This window comes from Histoplasma capsulatum, genomic scaffold (assembly GCF_000149585.1).
Source record: "Histoplasma capsulatum NAm1 scaffold_86 genomic scaffold, whole genome shotgun sequence".
NCBI classification, from domain to species: Eukaryota; Fungi; Ascomycota; class Eurotiomycetes; order Onygenales; family Ajellomycetaceae; genus Histoplasma; species Histoplasma mississippiense.
The window spans coordinates 3,796-4,537 of record NW_001813915.1 but is presented as its reverse complement, the minus strand read 5'-3'; the positions used below and the strand labels follow the sequence as shown (position 1 = coordinate 4,537).

Sequence of the window (742 nt, the reverse complement as noted above, 5' to 3'; positions counted from 1 at the left end):
ATATCCTTTCGGAACGGAACCCGTGAGGGGAGAAGGAACGTAAGTGGCGAACGCTTTCGCTGGTCTTACCCATTCGGCGTCAGCTAATTCAGGAACGGTAGTATCATCAACAAGATAAGTCGCTGGACTTGCAGGTTCGGGTGTCGTGTGGTTAGTGTCATCCTGCGAGGTTGTAGGTTCCTTTGCAGGGAAAACGACATCACTGGTGACAATTATTTTATCAGTTGTAGGACTCCAGAGGCGGTAGATTGAGTTACCACGGAATCCTATAAGTTTAAAAATTTCTGCCCTAGCGGACAGCTTGTCAGTAGGTTTTTGAGATCCATGAAGGTGCGCGTAAACATCAACACCTAGCTCCCTAAAATGGCGAAGTTGGGGCGGGGCGTTGGTTAGTGCTGAGAATGGGACCGTATAGGGGCATCGCGCAGGTGCTTCGTCGGCGTTGTTGGTAGGCCAGTATTTCTCATTATACAGGGTGGTAGATGTTGGTGTGTTGTTGGTAATTGCAACCACCGTTTCGAGAACGTCTGCCCAGAACTTCTTCGGTATATTCATGCCTAAAAGCACTGCCCTTGCGCGTGTCATTATCGTACGGATTCCTCTCTCAGAAACACCATCTTGGTGGGGAGATTGGGGCGTAGTAGTTCCCAGATAGTGCCATCTTTATGTCTAGACTACATGTCGAATATACTATGCAGCGTCTACTAGCGCCGTGGCGTGAGCGAGATTTCATGATGGACCA

General features: G+C 49.1%; 1 protein-coding gene across 1 annotated transcript; it reads right to left on the bottom strand.

The window, feature by feature from the left end:
• Window positions 1–69: 69 nt before the first annotated feature.
• On the bottom strand, window positions 70–555 carry HCAG_09206 (predicted protein; the record flags this gene model as incomplete). Its single annotated transcript, XM_001535818.1, has 1 exon — window positions 70–555. A coding segment is annotated over one exon (486 nt), but the record flags the coding sequence as incomplete, so codon positions are not given.
• Between the last annotated feature and the right edge of the window lie 187 nt (window positions 556–742).